General features: G+C 47.3%; 1 protein-coding gene across 9 annotated transcripts in view; it reads right to left on the bottom strand.

Annotated features, from left to right (window-relative positions):
- LOC116956356 (high affinity choline transporter 1-like) overlaps positions 1-19,151 on the bottom strand; it is a 61,305-nt gene that overhangs the window by 7,812 nt on the left and 34,342 nt on the right. For all 9 annotated transcript variants that reach the window (XM_032977944.2, XM_032977949.2, XM_032977952.2 and 6 more), the window contains 5 exons: positions 15,070-15,298; positions 13,791-13,904; positions 7,168-7,323; positions 5,855-6,003; positions 127-270 (listed from right to left, as the gene is read on the bottom strand). In XM_032977944.2, coding sequence (XP_032833835.1) covers positions 127-270; positions 5,855-6,003; positions 7,168-7,323; positions 13,791-13,904; positions 15,070-15,253 — 747 coding nt within the window. In that variant the 5' untranslated portion in view covers positions 15,254-15,298. The remainder of the gene's footprint in view (positions 1-126; positions 271-5,854; positions 6,004-7,167; positions 7,324-13,790; positions 13,905-15,069; positions 15,299-19,151) is intronic.

Genomic DNA, 19,151 nt, shown 5'->3' with positions numbered 1-19,151 from the left:
CAGGGACCGAAATCTTCTTGTTGGGCTAATGTTGGCATGTGGTTGGAAAGGTTGGCCCAAGGTTCCACGTTGATTGGGAAGACCCAGACAGACACTCCTCCTCGTCCTCCTCACGCCGACCCTCACCAAGTAGACCATGTTGTCAAGCCAGCGCGTGACATCCCTGGGTTTCAGGGTGCCCACCCACGGCTCCTGGTAGAGGGGCTGCGTGAAGGTGTTGCCAATGTTGGTCACCGCCTGGTTCATCATGGAGAAAGGCACGCACACCACCTGCGAGAGAGCACCACAAACTATTAACGACTATTTGTTTTTAGTTTAACAGGCAAGGCCCACTGAGCTATGTAGCTATATATATTTTTTTTATTTAGAAGCGACCTGGCCACAAATGATAGCCCCAACGAAGTGGCTTGTCATCATGTGGAAATTTACATCAGGCAAATTACTCTAATTGCATGTTGATTCTAAATGTGGAGGGGAAAACCGAAGGACCCGGTGAAAAATCCACGCGACCACAGGGGAGAACATGCAGACTACAAATATACAACAGGCGTAAGGGTCGGGATTGAACCCACGACCTCCTGCATACCAGGCGAGGTAGTTAACATCTCATAGCCACCGTGGCACCCTCACGAATTCTGGGCAGGCGGCCCTCAGTTTATACTCCCCGGGGTGTGATGCCAGAAAAGTATAAAAGTGTCGTCTGTTTTCAAGGTGAACGTTATGAGGTCCTCTGACATTCGAAGAAGAGTGTGTGTGTGTGCGTTCGGCGCCAGGGTCTAAATTACGCTTAAAAAAAGATTCACAAATCACTTGCGTTAGGAAACAGTTGCTTTTGTCGCCCCGTATACAGTGAAAACTTGGCAGGACCCGCTTGAAAATGAGTTGGAGACACCTTGGGGTTTGCTAGGTAAGCAAGCGTAGTAATAATAACTGCTGTCGCTGTATTATATTCTACACGCACGTTTTGAATGCAGAAATGGATCAAGTACAATAGTTTTCGAAAATGTAACGTACCTCCATGCCTGCTTATTTGTTATACACACGAGTGGCCAGTTGTGGTCGCTACATCCCTTCGCATTGTAAACATTACGCTCCTAAATAATGAAGAACTCTCTGACCACAAGGGTGAGGAGATGAGTTACACAGCACGTTGTGTTTGCTCAATCGATCGCGGCCACGCACAACTTTTATTCTCTCTCAGCCGCAACCCGACGTGATGTTGTGCTACCATCTACCGGGCCGCATTTGAATCGCGATCGTCTTCCGTATGAATATGAATTGGGAGTGGCAGCTATGAAACACCAGGATCTGTTGCTCCACCATTTGTGGCCACTCGATTTCGCGTTCGGGGCTCCCTGCCCAGGCAACTTTGCCTGGTTCACCGCTTGCTCTGTCTGCTGTCAAGCATCTCATCATGAAATATTTCTCATTCTCCCCCCTGTACCTCTGGACCCCATTAATCGCTTCCCTTTTCTCCTTCCCATGCTCAGCACTTCTCATTGCCACCCGTATCCTCCTTTGCGTTTCTGTCATTCTGAGATGCCTGGTACATTGTGGGCTCATGGTGACGAATGGAAGCAGTTGTTATTCTCCGCTTAACAATCAATTCGTAATAAATACAAATGTATAATTGCACAGCATTCTTGATTTGAAGCTTTCGTGACTGCAGGAATCCATACTCTTTTGGTCCTTTCGGGAAAGTCACGTGGGTAGAAAAATAAAATACAGAAAAACTAAAATATCACGACGTTTCGATCGCAACACAAGCGGCCGTCCTCAGGCGGAAAAAATAATAATCCAGCAGTGGAAACTGCTGAACCAGCGAGAGAGCCGCGACAACAACAAGAGGCACAGCATTATTCGCAAGTCGGACACAATTGCTCGTTCGAGAACGCGGGAGGCGCGGACCCAAGGCTGAAAGTTCCTTTAACATCGGCCTGAACAGGCGACGGCCTTGAACGACTTGCTCGAGGGTTTTGCAGGGTGGATGGTGCTTGGATGCTGCGTGTGTGTGCGGTGGGAGCGAGTTCCAGACGGCTGCTGGGCACAGCGATGGTCAAACACGACTCGGCCAAGGCAGCCTCGGTTCTGGGCACGAAGAGAAAATGCGTCCATCTCTCTCGCAATTTCACGACTTGTGGCCGGCTCTCTCTCTCGTAATTTTGATGCATTTGTCGCAATGCGATTCAGAAGATGTTTGTTTTGACATTGTGGTTTACGCAGAGATTCGTTCCGTTCGTTATGCTCGTTTAACAATGAACGTCGTCCATAATAGAGGTGTTTTTTTGGGGGGGTTCGATCAAAAAAACACCTCTATCATGGATGATATTGGTCGCGAAAGCCGACGTCTTCAAAAGGAACATCGTCTCCCCGGGGTCAGGAGGAGCCTGCCACGTCTTTGTTTGCATCGCGGTAGGGGGCGATGTTGCCACACTCGACGCAGAAAGGCACCCGACACGGGAATCGAACTCGGGTGCGTCTTGCTGTGAGGCCACAAGTGTCACCACTGCGTCGCCCTGTCATCAACTGCAGTGGCTGTGGGGGAGGGTCACATTAACCCATTACGTACAACTCCAAACTCATTTTACTTCACCCGGTGAGGGGTTATCCATTGAGTACGTACGCATGGAGGGGGGAGGGGGGCTAACTCAAATGCGTTCGCTTGCGTATGGGGAGGAGTCTACTGACAATGTACGTATAGGAAATGGGGGGGGGGGGGGGGTGAAGCCTCGATAATAATTTGTCTACATTGGCCTTCAAATGAGTCCGGCGGTGGACTATCTGTTTGCTTAAACACGTTAATATTATTATGCCTTGATCGTTTCTGCGTGGATTAAATATCGGCAGTTCTATAGGATTCGGGGGGGGGGGGGGTGTAAAAACTCCGCGTGCGTACAGGGAGGGGGGTAGGGGTAAAGTTTTGACACATTTTTGCGTACCTGCTAAGTAGATGGCCCCGACGGCTCCACTGGGCCGATCAGCTCTTTAACAGGGACGGCTACACCCCGAGACTAGTAGCTACAACACGTGTAGTAGTGTAGCTACTACACGTGTTGTAGCGTAGCTACTACACGTGTTGTAGCTACAACACGTGTAGTAGCTACAACACGTGTAGTGTTGTAGCTATTACACGTGTTGTAGCTACGGGCCCCGCACTTTCAAGGGCCCCGCGCTAAATGCTTTCTAGCTATCAATTCCGCTTCAGTGATTCTGCACTTGCTCCATTACTATATAATACTATACCGCCTTCGACTTTTACGATCGACTGGGTGTTTAAGGTTAGCGATTTGTCGTATTATCTGGCTGTATAGCAAATGAAAAAATACAATGACTTTATCCTACAAGTATTTTTTAAATATATTAAAATGTGGTTATTTATTTATTTAGGGCTCCTTTATAACATGCATCAGATCCCGCACAAGCTTCATCCGGCACTGCTTACAGGACATTGCAGGATGGGAATGTGCAAACTAAAAAAAAACCCCGACAAGTTATTTACAACGTTAGAGCGCTGTCTTGAAACAAAAATAACTTGATAGCTCCCAAAATGTCTGCCTCATACAGGGTGCTTGAAAAAAAAATTCAACTCTTATACTGTGAGGGAAAAAAGTATTTGATCCCCTGCTGATTTTGACAAAGATATGATCAGTCTATAATTTTAATGGTAGGTTTATTTGAACAGTGAGAGACAATAGCAACAACAAAATCCAGAAAAACGCATGTCAAAAATGTTATAAATTGATTTGCATTTTAATGAGGGAAATAAGTATTTGACCCCCTCTCAATCAGAAAGATTTCTGGCTCCCAGGTGTCTTTTATACAGGTAACGAGCTGAGATTATGAGCACACTCTTAAAGGGAGTGCTCCTAATCTCAGCTTGTTACCTGTATAAAAGACACCTGTCCACAGAAGCAATCAATCAATCAGATTCCAAACTCTCCACCATGGCCAAGACCAAAGAGCTCTCCAAGGATGTCAGGGACAAGATTGTAGACCTACACAAGGCTGGAATGGGCTACAAGACCATTGCCAAGCAGCTTGGTGAGAAGGTGACAACAGTTGATGCGATTATTCGCAAATGGAAGAAACACAAAATAAGTGTCAATCTCCCTCGGCCTGGGGCTCCATGCAAGATCTCACCTAGTGGAGTTGCAATGATCATGAGAACGGTGAGGAATCAGCCCAGAACTACACGGGAGGATCTTGTCAATGATCTCAAGGCAGCTGGGACCATAGTCACCAAGAAAACAATTGGTAACACACTACGCCGTGAAGGACTGAAATCCTGCAGCGCCCGCAAGGTCCTCCTGCTCAAGAAAGTACGTAAACATGCCCGTCTGAAGTTTGCCAATGAACATCTGAATGATTCAGAGGACAACTGGGTGAAAGTGTTGTGGTCAGATGAGACCAAAATGTAGCTCTTTGGCATCAAATCAACTCGCCGTGTTTGGAGGAGGAGGAATGCTGCCTATGACCCCAAGAACACCATCCCCACCGTCAAACATGGGGACAGCATAACTTCACCGCATCAAAGGGACGATGGACGGGGCCATGTACCGTCAAATCTTGGGTGAGAACCTCCTTCCCTCAGCCAGGGCATTGAAAATGGATCGTGGATGGGTATTCCAGCATGACAATGATCCAAAACACACGGCCAAGGCAACAAAGGAGTGGCTCAAGAAGAAGCACATTAAGGTCCTGGAGTGGGCCTAGCCAGTCTCCAGACCTTATACCCATAGAAAATCTGTGGAGGGAGCTGAAGGTTCGAGTTGCCAAACGTCAGCCTCGAAACCTTAATGACTTGGAGAATATCTGCAAAGAGGAGTGGGACAAAATCCCTCCTGAGATGTGTGCAAACCTGGTGGCCAACTACAAGAAAAGTCTGACCTCTGTGATTGCCAACAAGGGTTTTGCCACCAAGTACTAGTTTTGCAGAGGGGTCAAATTCTTATTTCCCTCATTAAAATGCAAATCAATTCATAACATTTTTGACATGCGTTTTTCTGGATTTTTGTTGTTATTCTGTCTCTCACTGTTCAAATAAACCTACCATTACATTTATAGACTGATCATTTCTTTGTCAGTGGGCAAACGTACAAAATCAGCAGGGGATCAAATATTTTTTTCTCTCACTGTATGGGACTATCGTTTTTGATGGAAAAATAAACGTATAATACACTGTAACATGATAACTATGTTAATAGTGATTTAAAGCTTTCGTGACTGCAGGGATTCATATTCTTGGTTCTTTCGGTAAAGTCACGTAGAATGGAAACAAAAAAAATAATAAAAATATAAAACAATAAAATTATCACGACGTTTCGACTGCAACACAAGCAATCATCATCAGGTGTGAAAACCACAGCAAAAATTGTTCTTGCTGTGGTTTTCACACCTGATGTTTATTGCTTGTGTTGCAGTCGAAACGTCGTGAGAATTGTATTATTTCATATTTTTATTACTTTATTGTTTCCCTTCTACGTGACTTTACCGAAAGAAACCAAGAATATGTTCATAGTTTCAAAAAGTCAAAGAGTCTTCCACTTGTTCGCCATCGTTGTCAACACGTGGCCTGGAATGTTCTCCAGGCGGTCTCCAGCGCCCGTGGCATTATACTCTTTGGTTCTATTGGGTAAAGTCACATAGGTGAAAATAAAATAACAAAAAATCACGACGTTGCGGCCACAACACAAGCGGCCTTCATCAGGTGAAGGGACGAGACTGTCTGGAGGACAGCGCTGGATTGACAATTTGTTGCACAACGTCAAAAGTATTTACATGTTTTTGAAGCACCCTGTATAATGGAGCCAAGGCTTCTCAGCTCTTTCCTGACATTGGCCGTCAATGAGCTCACCAAGCCAATGGCGATTAAGCAGAGTTGGATGATGTCAGTGTAAGCTACGGAGTAAAGTCCTCCCAGCAGCGTGTAGAAGATGGCAACAAAGGCGGACATCATCACGGCGAGCGTCCTGTCGATGTCCAGAATGACGCTGATCGTCGAGCCTGGAAAAATGCAAACCAAGCACACGTGACCGTTAGTATTCATTGATAAATGATGGACATGCTGCATACGTCCTCGAGAGATTAGCTTTGGATTTTGAATTCTGCGGATTTTTGTTTTTCTCTCGCAATGATGTCGGATCTCTTTTTTTGTGTGTGTGTTTCTGACAGTTGGCATGATGTGCTCATGTAAAATGTCTTGATGCTAAAAAATAAAATAAGTGATGATACGTGATGCCACATGTGATGGGAAGTGAGGTGGCTTCACGTCCGGTTTTCTGATAAATCTGAAATGTGCTTTACAGAGAATCCACATTTTTCCGATGTTTAAAATTAATCCAATAAATATATTTTTTTGTGGATTTCTGGATTTTGGGCAACATTTAAAATTTGATTTTAGATTTTAGTGTTTTTATTTACGTTAATTAAATGTTAGTAACGTTTGCTGTTCATGCACTAAATGTAATAATTTTAACAGTCAAACGATCATTTCAATTTCAGAATTCTTTACATCGTAAACAATGTAAGAAACAGTGAAATCACGCGACGGCCCTCTTGGGTGACAAGTTGTGGAAGTGGTACCGTGGAATTGACATCACTTCCTGTCAGGTCACATTTGTGGATCAATAATAAAAAAACATTTTTAGGATCAGCCAAACTTTAGTATCAACCCTGGCTTTTAATAAAAAAAAGAGTCATCTGAAAATCGAGAATACTTCCCCACGATACCTCTGAGCATGCGCATCCTGCACACTCATCAGCTGTGATTTTAAATGATAAAATTAGACCCTAGGGCCACGGTGTCACCAGGACACACACCTCCACTGTGAGATCCTCTTCTCCCGGCCAACACCTGCGGCTCCTTACCCTCCCATATGTTATCCATCCCCATGTGTTATCCACTCCCCCCTCGGCCCCTCGTGTGTTTAATTTTAGAAAACAATTAAGCCAACCCTGTAAAATCCCAACAGCGAGCTCTGTAAATACATCAGAATTTTAATTTATGCTGGACGAATTCCATGAGCTATGAAGCTCTAATTCAAATATGTCCCGGAATGACCTGTAACGCCGGTAAGCTATACTTACTGTTGATGTGTACCCATGATTCGTAAATGTGGATATGCAAAAAAAAGACCCCCACAACGCCCACCCCACACTGGATCGTACCAAGCGCGGTGAGAGTGGCGGCTGCCCAGAAGAGGTCTCCGAAGACTGCCGGGAAGAAGAAGATTGACCCCATCCACTTTCCGTACTTGATTTGAAAGGGGTCAATCATGGTGATGTAGGTGCGCGAGCGCATGGGCTTTGCGAAGAAGAGCGCGGCTGTGTTCGTGCGTCACAATGACAAATAATGCAACATGGAGGGGGTGGGGGAGGGGGAGAGTCATTTAGTTATCGCTCTCCCTCGCTCTCCGTCTCGCCGTCCCTCGCTCTCTCACCGATCTTCTTTCATTTTGATCACGTCGCCTTGATTTGTCATCGTGGGACTTGGAACTCGTGAGCTTCAATTGAAACCCAATTTTGGATAGCAACATGATAATAATAATAACAACGCACACCCGTGAATTCAAGTCAAAAGTGATTTATTGCTCAAGTGAGCGTTGAGCTGGTTGCCCATGTCCAGTTTGTACAGAGCCCTGAGCTTAGGGGTGGAAATTCCTCTTTCATATGGCGGGGGTGAGTCTATCCATGGGGCGACCTTTGTTGTCTTTCCCGCAAAGCGGTACTCGCTTTAGTAACCCCGCAGAAATGATGGGCCGAGTCAATTCCCAACCAGGATGTGAACTCGCAAACATTCAAGTTTTATACGCGCGGGTTGTTACTTTATAGCAGTGGCTCTGGGGGGTGTGAGATGCCCTTTCTGGGGGTGCGAGTTGCCCTCTTTGGGGGTGTGAGATGCCCTCTCTGGTGGTGCGAGATGCCCTTTCTGGGGGTGCGAGATGCCCTCTCTGGGGGTGAGAGATGCCCTTTCTGGGGGTGCGGGACGCACTCTCTGGGGGTGAGAGATGCCCTCTCTGGGGGTGTGAGATGCCCTCTTTGGGGGTGTGAGATGCCCTTTCTGGGGGTGTGAGATGCCCTTTCTGGGAGTGAGAGATGCCCTCTCTGGGGGTGAGAGATGCCCTTTCTGGGGGTGCGAGATGCCCTTTCTGGGGGGTGCGAGATGCCCTTTCTGGGGGAGCGAGATGCCCTTTCTGGGGGGTGCGAGATGCCCTTTCTGGGGGAGCGAGATGCCCTTTCTGGGGGTGTGAGATGCCCTTTCTGGGGGTGCGAGATGCCCTTTCTGGGGGTGCGAGATGCCCTCTCTGGGGGTGCGAGATTTTCTTTCTGGGAGGTGCGAGACCTGGCCAGATTTTTTTAGAAGGTACTGTAAATCATCGACAACACAAATTAAGCATGGGCGTGTAAGTTACAACTAACTTTTGATTTGAAGTTTTCGCGACTGCAGAAATCCATACTCGTTGGTTCTTTCGGTAAAGTCCACGCAGTTAGAAAAAAAAAGTTACAAATTACTTGGTTTCATCAAACCTATTACGGGGTGTTTAAAAAAGGGAATATGAACACTTTTGAGAAATTTGCAACAATACCACGTGACATGCGCTGCTGCCTCCAGGCTCTGGAGTCCGCCTGGAGAAGATTCCAGGCCATGTGTTGACAACGATGGCGAACACGTGGGATGAGACTCTTTGACTTTTTGCAGCTATTAACATTACATTTGTTATCACGTTACAGTGTCATTATCCGTTATTTTTTTAACGATTTAGAACCAAAGAGGGGACAACGCTTGCAGTAAATGTTAAGTATCACTGCTTTATAGCGTGCGTTTGTTTGTCTGTCTTCGATTGCGAAATGTGGTGGCTTGGTGTGCTGTGATGGACATGTGTAATCTCTGGTAAATGATCTCCAACCAATTACGAAATGCCCTGAATTAAGTTGGTGATGGCATCATCGTGATATGATGTCGATAAAAAAATGCTTGTGCCATCATATAAATCAGTTCCTTGGGTCTGTGTGTAATTCGAAGGAATATTGCAGTTAAATTGTAAGGGTCTAGTTAATAATAATAATCATGCAATTTGTAGTGCACGATAGTTCACGGACATAAATGACCATGAACTGAGACGTGGAGCCAAGCCCAGTGTTGCTCGAAGCTCAGGCGAAAGAGGTGGGCCTCTAAGAAAAAGTTGAGCCTTTAAGAAAGAGGTGGGCCTTTAAGAAAGAGGTGGGCCTTTAAGAAAGAGGTGGACCTTTAAGACAGAGGTGGGCCTTTAAGAGGTGGGCCTTTAAGAAAGAGGTGAGCCTTGAAGAAAGAGGTAGGCCATTCAGAAGAAAGAGGTGGGCCTTTCAGAAGAGTTGGGCATTTAAGAAAGAGGTGGGCATTTAAGAAAGAGGTAGGCCTTTAAGAAAGAGTTGAGCCTTTAAGAAAGAGGTGGGCCTTTAAGAGGTGGGCCTTTAAGAAAGAAGTAGGCCTTTAAGAAAGAGTTGAGCCTTTAAGAAAGAGGTGGGCATTTAAGAAAGAGACGGGCCTTTAAGAGGTGGGCCTTTAAGAAAGAGGTAGGCCTTTAAGAAAGAGGTAGGCCTTTAAGAAAGAGTTGAACCTTTAAGAAAGAGGCGGGCATTTAAGAAAGAGACGGGCCTTTAAGAGGTGGGCCTTTAAGAAAGAGGTAGGCTTTTAAGAAAGAGGTAAGCCTTTCAGAAAGACGTGGGCCTTTAAGAAAGAGGTGGGCATTTAAGCAAGAGGTGGGCCTTTATAGAGGTGGGCCTTTAAGAAAGAGGAGGGCTTTCAAGAAAGAAGTGGTGCCTTTTTGGAGTCTCTTCAAAAGCCAGTGGGGTACGATTGCTACTACGAAATGTGCGGCTCGGTGGTGGCCGTGTTTCAGACGGCGTGGGGGGGGGGGCCTCTGCGGAGAAACGACGCCTGGCGGTGGCGGTCCCCCCGGTCCTTGATGTAGGGAGGAGGAGGAGGATGGAGGAGATTTATTTTTTCTTAGTCTCGCTGCGGCGGAGAGTTTCGACCGTGTCGGTGGACAATCGGAAAGTTGGAAGACAAAACAGGAAGCGGTCCGGTCAAATAGCGCACGGGAAGAGGGAACGAATGAAGGAACAGCGAGCAGCGAGCGGAGGAACGAGCGAGAAGAGGAGCAGAGAAGGAACAATAAGTTGGAGAGGGAGAAGAGAATGAACAGCTGAAGGCGAAGGACGGACAGTGGCAGCAGCCGGCTTGCGCGACCTCCGATAATGCCCGTTTTGTGTTGGACGAGTTGTAGCGAAATAACTCCCGACTAACGGGTATTGTTTCATTTCCCTTCCCCAGCCATCCACGCCCACGAGCCATACCCAGAGAATAGGATACCGAAGTCACGTGGCCTTTAGAATTTGAGATATCAGCGGAACGAGGCCGTGCTTATTGTGGCATTCATCCGACGGGAATTTAAATCGAATTCGCTTGTTGCTTTGCTTTTGAACAACCGCTTTTTGGCGCTCACTTGAGCAGGGGAATCGCATCGACTGTTGCCAAAGAACATCTGTGGCGTTCCCAGCAGCGTTGTGTTTGACAAGCCAGACCCAGAAGGTTAATGTCAGTCCAGAGTTTTTGTTGTTGTTGTTGCTGAAACAAATTGCTGCTTGATAATAATGCCTTGGCAAGCTAACATGCTGATGGCCTAATCATATGATTGATTGTTAAATAGAGTATTCTACTTTAAACAAAAAAAGTACGTTTTTACGCGCGGCGGTTAAAAAAAACATTATTTGTAATGATAGTTTCAACACATTCCAGCATTATTACAATCCCGCCTATTCACCTTTCTGGGTTACCGTGGGGGTGCAATTGGGGGCCGATACTCGACCCACCTGGGCCCCCCTGCCTATTACCCCGCCCCTCCCCTCCCCTCCTTCTACCGCTCCCCCCCACCTGCCCCCCCCCCCCCCCACCGGGCCCCCACAACCACGGCCCAGAGGAGCAGGCTAGGAGGGAGTATTTGTGGAGCGTGTTGCCCCAAGGGCTGGGGAGACCCCGGGGAAGAATCAAGTTGGGATGCTCACCAGGTGAGGCAGCGGTGTCTCGATGCAGTGAGTCTCAACCTACGGTGAGCCCTCCCCCCGCCTTGTTGAATATTCTTCAAACCAAGCACCCCCTACCGCCCCCCTTGCCCGACTCTGGGGCCGTCCATAAATGACGTCACGCGATTTTTTTACGATTTTTTACCCCCCCTCCCTCGTCACACGGCGTCACAAAAAGTCAGACCCCCCCCTCAAATATGACGTCACAAAGCTGTGCCCCCCGTCCCCAAACCATATTTCCATTTTCAAAATAAAACATGCTTCAAATCGCTTTAAACTCTGATGTTGTAGGAGAAAACATTTATTAAAAAGTATATTTAATTAATAGAACGTGTTGTCTATATTTATTTAAAGTTGCGCATTTTGATGTGACGTCACATTTCTCACCTCCACCACCCCACACCCCCCTCGTCACACATCGTCACAAATGTCTGACCCCTCCCCCCCCACCCTCTGTGCGTGACGTCATTTATGGACGGCCCCCTCTGCGATGGTGCTGAGAAACGAACGCGCGAAATAACGGAATAGGACATTTCGTTTTCACCAACGTCAACAACACAGCGCTGTCCTCCAGACAGTCTCGTCCCTTCACCTGATGAAGGCCGCTTGTGTTGTGGCCGAAACGTCGTGAGAATTTTATCGCGTTATTTTATTTTATCAATTTATTATTTTATTCTCATTCTACGTGACTTCACCGAAAGAACCAAAGACGATGAATCATTGCAGTCACGAAAGCTTTAAATCGCCTCCGCACGCGCCACGTCATTTGCTCGCGCTCGCTGGCTACTCTTGAGAACCGCATTGCTCGCAATCAATGAGTTTAGAAAGGACTTATTATAGCGTTTGATTGTAATGCTTTCGAGACTGCAGGGATTCATATTCTTGGTTCTTTACCGAAAGAACCGAGAATAGGGAAACCTTGGATTGCGAGTAACTTGGTCTGCGGGCGTTTTGCAAGACGAGCAAATTTTTTTTAAAATAAATAAACGATAATTTGATAAACAAGCGATGTCTTGCAATACGAGCAGTACGTAGACTATAAGCTTTGTATGCCGAGCGTCACGTGATCACAACTGAGACAATGGTTCTTCTCTCTCTCTCGCTGCGGGATTGTGGGTAATCGCTTTGTCTGCCGAGCGTCACGTGATCACAACTGAGACAATGGTTCTTCTCTCTCGCTGCGGGATTGTGGGTCGGTCTCAGTCGGTGTTTACTACAGTATAGTGTTGTGACCACGTGTGTACTGTTTACTATAGTACTATAGTGTTGTGACCACGTGTATACTGTTTACTACAGTACTGTAGTGTTGTGACCACGTGTGTACTGTTTACTATAGTACTATAGTGTTGTGACCACGTGTATACTGTTTACTACAGTACTATAGTGTTGTGACCACGTGTATACTGTTTACTACAGTATAGTATTGTGACCACGTGTGCACTGTTTACTACAGTACTATAGTGTTGTGACCACGTGTGTACTGTTTACTATAGTACTATAGTGTTGTGACCACGTGTATACTGTTTACTACAGTACTATAGTGTTGTGACGTGTGTACTGTTTACTACAGTACTATAGTGTTGTGACCACGTGTATACTGTTTACTACAGTACTATAGTGTTGTGACCACGTGTGTACTGTTTACTACAGTACTATAGTGTTGTGACCACGTGTATACTGTTTACTACAGTACTATAGTGTTGTGACCACGTGTGTACTGTTTACTACAGTACTATAGTGTTGTGACCACGTGTATAGTTTACTACAGTACTATAGTGTTGTGACCACGTGTGTACTGTTTACTATAGTACTATAGTGTTGTGACCACGTGTATACTGTTTACTACAGTACTATAGTGTTGTGACCACGTGTATACTGTTTACTACAGTACTATAGTGTTGTGACCACGTGTATAGTTTACTACAGTACTATAGTGTTGTGACCATGTGTGTGTGCGTAAAGCATTTTTTTTATTTTATGTCCAAGTGTAGTGACTGTTCTTTAGTAACTGTACTGCAAGTGAAAGTCGTCCTACACAATAACCCTCCTCCTCTCCTCTCTCTCTCGTCTCCCTCACACTAGCCACGATTAAATGTAATTTATCAATTAGATGACTTTATATTAAATTTAAATAATAAAAAAATAAAAAGGTATTTTGTATTAATCATGTTTATATGAATACAGTATTTTTGGGTTGTGGAACGAATCATCTGAGTTTCCATAATTCCTTATGGGGAAATTCGCTTTGATATACGAGTGCTTTGGATTACGAGCACGTTTCCGGAAACGAATTATGCTCGCAATCAAAGGTCTCACTGTATGACTTATTATATCGTTTGAGGTTACCGTACGGATTTAAATGTTTGTGTTGTTGTTTTGTATTGCATTCAAGTGTGCCTCGTCGAGACACAGTAACGATTCCTAACGGCGGTGATTGTTGTCTCTCACTCGTGGGTTTTTTTTACTGAAAAATGTATTCCATGCACCCCCCCACCCCCTCCCATGTGTTTGAGAATGGCCCCCGCGGAAGAAGCAGATATCGCAGAACTACTGCCGAGATCCCATCGATCCCTACTAGTAGAGACACGTACATCGCAAGGCAGCCAAAATTATATTCTCAGAGGTGGATTTTTTTTTACAGATGAAGGTGACATTTTTCGAGAGGTTTGCCATTGCTTTTGTGACGAATGGTAGAGATTTGTCCTTGGTGCAAGTGCGTGGTTCCATACCGACAAATAGGCTGACGGCACTGGCGATGGGAGCCTCCATCCACGCTAAGCCCATTCCGGGAGTATATATGACCTCCGACGTGCCGTTGATGTAAGCCCCTCCAACCCATGTGGCTGCAGATATAAGAAGGGGGGGGGACACACACAACATGACACCAAGGCTGTGTACTCACAAATTTAAAAACGGCAATGTACCGTCTGTGCGATGAGTGTGTGGTGTGCGTGCGTGGGTGGTGTGTGTGGTGTGCGTGCGATGTGTGCGTGCGTGGTGTGTGTGGTGTGTGTGCGTGGTGTGTGTGCGTGGTGTGTGTGGTGTGTGTGCGTGGTGTGTGTGGTGTGTGTGCGATGTGTGTGTGCGTGGTGTGCGTGCATAGGTGTGCGTGCGTGGTGTGTGTGCGTGATGTGCGTGGTGTGCGTGGTGTGTGTGTACGTGGTGTGTGTGTACGTGGTGTGTGTGTACGTGGTGTGTGTGTACGTGAAGTGTGTGCGTGGTGTGTGTGCGTGGTGTGCGTAGTGTGTGTGTGTACGTGGTGTGTGTACGTGGTGTGCGTGGTGTACGTGGTGTGCGTGCGTGGTGTGCGTTTGCGTGTAGATGGAGAGCGGTGGCGCAGTTTGATTCCCGTTCGCGGCCATCAACCAGTCACGATGATCCAAACCGATCCTACCCCCCCCCCCCCCGGGTCGACTCAAGCCTCAAATGGGTACCTGGTGCGGTGTGTAAGCATCAACCCTGGGGAGACAAAGGCGGCTGGGCGTGGTTCTGGCCACGCCACCCTCCTCGTGCGCCGTTGCGGCCTTAATAGGTGCTGCTCGCTAACAGCACTTGCCCCAACAGTCGTTTCAGGCTATACGGGCGATCTTTGGCTTTGGCGTGAGTCTGCGAGTATTTTTTTTTTCAACCAAATACCACGGTGGAACCACCCAATTAAGCTTGTGCCGGAGGCACCAAGGGGAAGAACAGGCGTTCATGACGCCTGCGAGCCAAAGCCCCATTTGGCGGAGCCAGTTCGAACCCCTCCCAGTCAGAATTCTTCCAGAAACAGAAAAACGACTGTGGCTGGCCACGTGGGATGTGCGGACGCTCAATGTAGAGTTAAAGCTGAAAATCATCTGCCGGGAGATGGACCGGTACCCCCTGGACCTGGCCACCCATCCCCTTCGTGCGCCCTTGTGGGCCTTGGCAGGTGCTGCCCGCTCACAGCAATTGCCCCAATAAGGTCTGCTCAAGGCCACACGGGGGGGGGGGGGGGGGGAATATTTGTCTTTGCTTACGGCACACCTGTGGTCGTGAAGACCCCGACGATGACGTTCATGTTGCGGTCCCCAACCATGGCCACCTCGCTCCGTGTGCCCCTGGATCGCTTCTCCGTCTTTTTGGACTTCCGTGATGCCCACACGCCCGTCGCCAGGATGGCGATGTAAAACACGATGACCGCCACCAAGCCTCCGACGTTCGTCGCCATTTGTGCCCGCTTCTCAACGGAGGTCCCCCCGATTCGATTTTGCTTCTGAGGACGCGCGCGCAGAGACGGAAACGACGAACCGGTTAACGGGGGGAGGACACGTAGCGCGTGATAATGGGATGTCAAATTGAGATTATTTTTTGTTAGCTATTTTTTTTCACGGATTGCATCACGCCAGTGCTATCCAGGGTTTTATATCATTGAACTAGTTTTTAAAAAAAACTTTTTACCAGGTAAGGCCGACTGAGCTTTCTAGATATTTTTCAGAAGCGAGCTGGCTGTCACCAATTGAAAGCTCAACGAAGTTGGCTTATCGTGTCGAAATATATAGCAGCTAAATGCCCTAAACGCGTGGCGATGTTGTTGATTCTAAACGTGGAGGGGGAAAAGCAGAGGACCCGGAGAAAAATCCACGTGACCACGGGGAGAGAGAGACACGCAAACTCCAAATATGCAGCAGCAGGCGTCAGGGTCGGGATCGAACCCACGACCCCCTGCATACCAGGCGAGGTAGTTAACATCTCCTAGCCACCGTGGCTGGGTATGTCTTGAATCGGCGACCTGGAAAATATGTCCATATTCGGCACACCACATCCAGTATCCCTCGCCTACTGTGCCCACGACAGATACGTGTCTCCTATATCCCAGTCTAACAGAGACCCGGACAATATTGAGTCGGACACGAATGCCCCTGGTGTTGTCAGAATTGTGTCACAAGGGTCATGCTTCTGATACTGTGAGTCCGGTACCCTCTTGCGGTCTGAGAAGAGGGCCAGTCGGTAATTATCTAGTGCTGGAGTGAAAACGTGAAGAAGAAAACAATCGCCTTCCATGCTGTATCGCCATGTAACAAAAATTAAACACCCTTTATTGACTAAAGTATGACAATAAACGCAATTTCTACCGCGCACTATTGTTCATCCAGCAAAGCCTTGTTACATCTAAAGACTGCAAGGAGCAGCTCATTCTATTTCTAAGAGTGGCGCTATTTTATTTACATGTCCCGAGACAAAAATCTCCGTATCGCCATCCCAACCCCTGACAATGTCTGCTGTATGTTTGGAGTTTGCGTCTCTCTCTCCGTGGTGGCCGTGTGGATTTTCTCCGGGTCGCGGTTCCCCCCCCCCCCCCATATTTAGAATCGACAACACGCGTTTAAGAGTATATAGCTGCTTAAGTAAATTTCCACACAATGATGATATAAGCCACTTCGTTGAGCTATCATTTGTGATGGCTAGGTCACCTCTTAAAAAGAGCCACATAGATCAGAAGAAGCAGAAAGACGCTCGGTTTTTCGGCACTTTGCTTCATTCATCATCGTCGGTTTTTCTGTTTGCTTTTGTGCCCCTTTTTAAAATCACAGATATCACGTGGTTTCGCGTGTAATATAAATCCCATTGTGTGCTACTGTGTTCATAGACACCAACAAGAAATTTTCACCCTCAAAAAACCATCACCAGATCCCCTGCTTCCATCACATTACACAAAGCACCCTCGGTAGTCCAACGGGTCGAGAAAGACGCGACACCCCCCCGTCAACTGATCGTACCAAAATTCCAGCCAAATTCTGTCAGAAACCAGGGCCTTGAAAATGCGACAGTGGCTGGATAAGCCGCTTCCTTCAATTGCGCATTTTCTGGCCCTATAGATAGCCAGTTTGGCACTGTTCATGATGAAGTTTGTCAACCCCTCTATATATTTGGTACCCTCGTTCCCCCTAAATAAAAAAAAATAAGAATTGTGGGGGAGAAATGAAGATTAAATTTCAGTAGAATATTTCGTAACAGCTTATAGAGTGAGTCTAGGCTTTTTCAGTGTACGTATTGATGCGCCACTGTTTCGAGCTCACCACGGAATACGCATTCTGGATTTGTCTCTGTGAAAAGTGACAGAAATGTGTTCGTGGTCACAGCCCCATGGGCAATGCTCCAGCTAAGATCACCGTGGCGCTTGTACGATGGATTGGCTAGGAGATGTTATACTGGTAGGAACCTCCTGGTTACACCACCAGCCCACAGGGGGTTATTGTGTCCGTCCGTCGTGCATCCAAAAATGGGAGGGGTGGGGCTGGGTGGAGAGGGGAGGCTGGGGAGGGGCTGGGTGAGGAGGGAGGAGCTGGGTGGGGAGGGTGGGGAGGGGAGGGTGGGGAGGGGCTGGGTGGGGGGTGGGAGGGGTGGGGCTGGGTGGGGAGGAGCTGGTCACCCCGTGGTGCCCTTATAAAACTCAACGTTTAACCTACTCACACCGGCTTGTGCCCGCCTTCACAGTCGGGAATATTTGCGGAATACACCAGGCCGCCGTTGACCCTGGCCATTGACTGAGCAACCCAACGTTCCTACCAGCTCCCTCCGCAGGAGAATGTGTTTACAGGAGATCGTGGGTTCGATCCCGATCCCGACCCTGACACGTGCTGTATATTTGGAGTTTGCATTTTCTTCCTCCCCGTGGTCGCGTGGATATTTCTCCGGGTCCTCCAGTTTTTCCCTCATTTAGAATAAACGTGCATTTAGAATATTTAGCTGCTATAAATTTCCACACGATGACGATAAGCCAATTCGTTGGGCTATCATTTGTGGCCAGGTCGCTTCTTAAAAGTAGCTACATAGCTCAGTGGGGCCTTACTTGGTAAAATAAAAATAGTTTAATCGTGTTTTAGTTTAACCCCGCCCAATACTCAGGAAGCCCCGCCAATTCTCAGGTAGATTCCACACCTCTCAACCCCTTATTACAGACCAACTCAGACCTTACTGGTCAACCCCCCCCCCTCGTCACACATCGTCACAAATGTCTGACCCCCCCCCTCCCCCCCCAGGTGCGTGACGTCACCCAAAGGAGACAACTGCGCTATATTAAAACAGGCTGGGCCTCGGCAGCCAGGAAACATTCAAACAAACCGCAGTCGCATGAATCGGAGACGGTAACGCGCCCGCAGGGTGTGCACTCAGTCGAGTGATGGTGCAGGGGTCAATCGCTATCTCGCACTTCCTGTAAACTCAAGGTCATAGGAGAGAGGGCTACAGGAATGCATATGCAGATCGCTCGAGGGGAAAGTCGCTTGAACGGAGCGGGGGTTATCTGATCGACGCGTTCTCCGATTCGCCATCGCCGAAATGCCATCGTGACAATTGAACTCTCCTCGTTCAACTTGATCTCGATACAAATGGCATTATCCGCCAATAGACGTCGCAGCCTGTCGCCTCGTCTCCCGTCGTTGACGTCTGTGTTACAACTACACGCGTGTTCGTGGGGAAGGGGGGGGGGTCAGGGGGGTCGGGGGGGGCAGTGGTGGTCAGTTTTTAGAAACAGAGTGATGACATCTGCTCACGCGCACGCATTACGCGCATTGTTACAATCGCAGCACCCCGAGAGATGGCTGTGGCTCTCCAAGAACACTCCACTCGGTGCTTGTTCGCTCGTTTAACAAATCTTTTTTTTATCCTGACCTGACCCCAATTATAGCACCATTCGTGCGGTGACAGTCACGCATACATTAAAAAATATATATTCTCAGAGCTGGAATTGAGAAAAAGTACAATAAATGCAAAACTAAATTTAACGTGATAGTATTTAAGACCCGAAAGCAAGTGGATGACTTCACTATTCTGGCAAATCGCCCGAAGATGCTGGATGTAATTACCAGCAAACGTCATACTCAAATTCTAAATGTTGTGGATTCACTTTTCAAACACACCGGTGGGCTGAAGAAGTAACTAATTGGCGTTTTGTTAACGTGACACATTTTTTACTGATTGGCCGTGTCGGGCGTTGGAGGTTTGCGACACATATTCTTGGTTATTTCGGTAAAGTCACATAGATATAATAAAAAATGAAAATAAAAAACAAAAACCACGACATTTCGATTGCAACACTAGCGGTCGTCATCAGGAAAAGGGGATTA

Source organism: Petromyzon marinus, chromosome 64, assembly GCF_048934315.1.
Source record: "Petromyzon marinus isolate PM22_M1 ecotype Great Lakes invasive population chromosome 64, UKy_Petmar_22M1.pri1.0, whole genome shotgun sequence".
Classification (NCBI taxonomy): Eukaryota; Metazoa; Chordata; class Hyperoartia; order Petromyzontiformes; family Petromyzontidae; genus Petromyzon; species Petromyzon marinus.
Note: the sequence above shows the minus strand (reverse complement) of the source record. Positions and strands in the feature narration are given on the sequence as shown.